General features: G+C 45.5%; 1 protein-coding gene across 1 annotated transcript; it reads right to left on the bottom strand.

The window, feature by feature from the left end:
* Window positions 1-1,177: 1,177 nt before the first annotated feature.
* On the bottom strand, window positions 1,178-1,900 carry LOC148940765 (uncharacterized). Its single transcript, XM_089105068.1, has one exon. It carries the CDS (start codon window positions 1,898-1,900, stop codon window positions 1,178-1,180), a length of 723 nt encoding a protein of 240 aa, XP_088961194.1.
* Window positions 1,901-2,105: the final 205 nt, after the last annotated feature.

The following is a 2,105-nucleotide window of genomic DNA, read 5'->3' as shown; positions in this document are numbered from 1 at the left end:
ATTCCGACCGGTCCTGCGCAAGCTTGGCATCAGTACCGATCATGGGGAGGAACTGGGTAAGGTTTTTCCTCCCCCTAAACCGGGGTCTTCCACGGGGGCGCTTCCAGCCATTTTGAGGGGATCAAAATTGAAAAGGTTGCTGACAGGGGCTTCTTCTGGCATATGCATTAAGTGGCCAAGCCACCGTAGAGTTCTTACGGCAATCTGACAAGAGTTTGGTGTCTGATCCGTTAGTGTCAGCAGTCGGGTGTTTGAGACGAAGTCGTACCACTTGATCCCTTTGATTCGTCTTAGAACGTTTTTTTTGGGCCAAACCTATGGCATCACGAACAGGAGCAGCTGCCGGCCAAGTTTCAGCACCGTAGAGAAGGACTTGCGTTACAGTCGTGTTGTAGATCCGCATTTTGTTTTTCGGCTAATGTTGGGCTTTGACCACAAGGAGCGGCATAATCGAGCCATAATAGCCGTGACTTTCACGATGTGCGACTGTACTTCCATTTCAATAGAGCTGTTATCCAAGACGGCAGATCCATGGTAAGTAAAACACTTGACAACTTCAATAGTGTGTCCTAATACGTTGAATGTTGGTGAGTTGGCGGAATTTCCTGTCGGGTCAATGATCATTATTTTTGTTTTCTGCCAGCTAATATGTAGTCCCACTTTCAGGTTTTCTTCCGACAGTGTACTGAGAGCTGCCTCGAGTTCAGCTGCAGAAGTACATATCAGGGCAATATCATCTACGAAGTCACAATCGGCTAGGACTCTATCACCCTGTTTCAGTCCAAATTGGAGCCGATTTGTGTTTCCATCCGTGACATAATCAATCGCCACGTTGAAAAGTTGAGGAGCAGCAAAACAGCAGCAGCTTTACACCAGCATTTATTTCGAATAGTAGGCTTCGGCGACCATTAACCTGGACGGATTATTTTGTACCAGTGTAGAGCACCTTGAACAGAAGGCAATATTTTTCAGGGACATCCGTTTGTTTTAGTATAAGCCAAAGGGACTCACGGTCGATCGAGTCGAAAGCTGCTTTAAAGTGAACAAAGGTGATATATGCTGTATGCTGCAACTCACGGACTTTCTCTATGACTTGGCGAATAGTGTATATCTGCTTGGTCGTTGATCTGTTGGGAATTAAACCTGCTTGCTGAATCCGGCGGCACTTAAGAATGAACTAAATACTTTTATCCAGCAAAGTCATGGTGAATAGTTTGCCAGGCACTGACAGGAGGGTGATTCCTCTGTAATTTGAGCAAACGCTACGGCTACCTTTCCACTTCCATAGAGGGAGGATTATTGCTTCCTTCCTCTCTTCAGGTATCAATTCGGTTGACCAGATGAGGGAGAACAGCATGTGCAGCCAAAGTAGCATTGCAAGTCCTCCGAACTTCAGCAGCTCGATGGTGATCCCGCAGGTTCCTGGTGCCTTGTTGTTCTTCATTCTCCGCAGGGCATTTTGTATCTCTTTTGCCGAGGGAGGATCAGGCTCTGGTATATTTTTATATGTTGTTTGCTGAGTGGATGCAATTAGGTTGGGGTCAACGTTGATACTTTCGGCGTTTAGGTTTGCGAAGTGCTCCCTCCATCGATTAAGTTGCGCGTTTTCATCTTCAAGCATTTTGCCAGAGACGGATTTAACTGCGCCTATCTTTGGTGGTTTCCCATCGCTAAGGTCTCTGACAAGCTTGAAAAACGACATGGCGTCACCTTTTCGTGTCGCATCTTCTAGTTCTTCAGCTTTTTTATCAACAAATTGTTGTTTATCACGGTGAAAAATATTGTTTCTGATCCTGTTTAGCCGTCTGTAGGAGGGCATATCTCCAGCCAACCGCGCTTTCCAGCGCTGTTCAATGATTTGCAGCGCTTCTTGCGATAGCCAGGGCTTCTTTGAATACATCATACGATAGACGGTATTAGTGGCAGTTTCTAGTACACTCTTTTTATAAGTCTTCCAGAACGTGTCTGGGCCAACAAGTGTATCCAGGCATTCAAACTTATCCTGAATTTCAACTGAGTACTTTTGGTGGAATGTCTCAATTTTTAGTTTCTGGGTGTCTTTATTTGTCTGGCGCCGTTCCAAAAAGTCCAGAAATTATGTCTTT

Source organism: Artemia sp. Qi Xiang Cuo, chromosome 19 (assembly GCF_049724085.1).
Source record: "Artemia sp. Qi Xiang Cuo chromosome 19, ASM4972408v1, whole genome shotgun sequence".
Taxonomy (NCBI): domain Eukaryota; kingdom Metazoa; phylum Arthropoda; class Branchiopoda; order Anostraca; family Artemiidae; genus Artemia; species Artemia sp. Qi Xiang Cuo.
The sequence above is the reverse complement of the archived record's forward strand: the minus strand, read 5'-3'. Positions and strand labels throughout refer to the sequence as shown.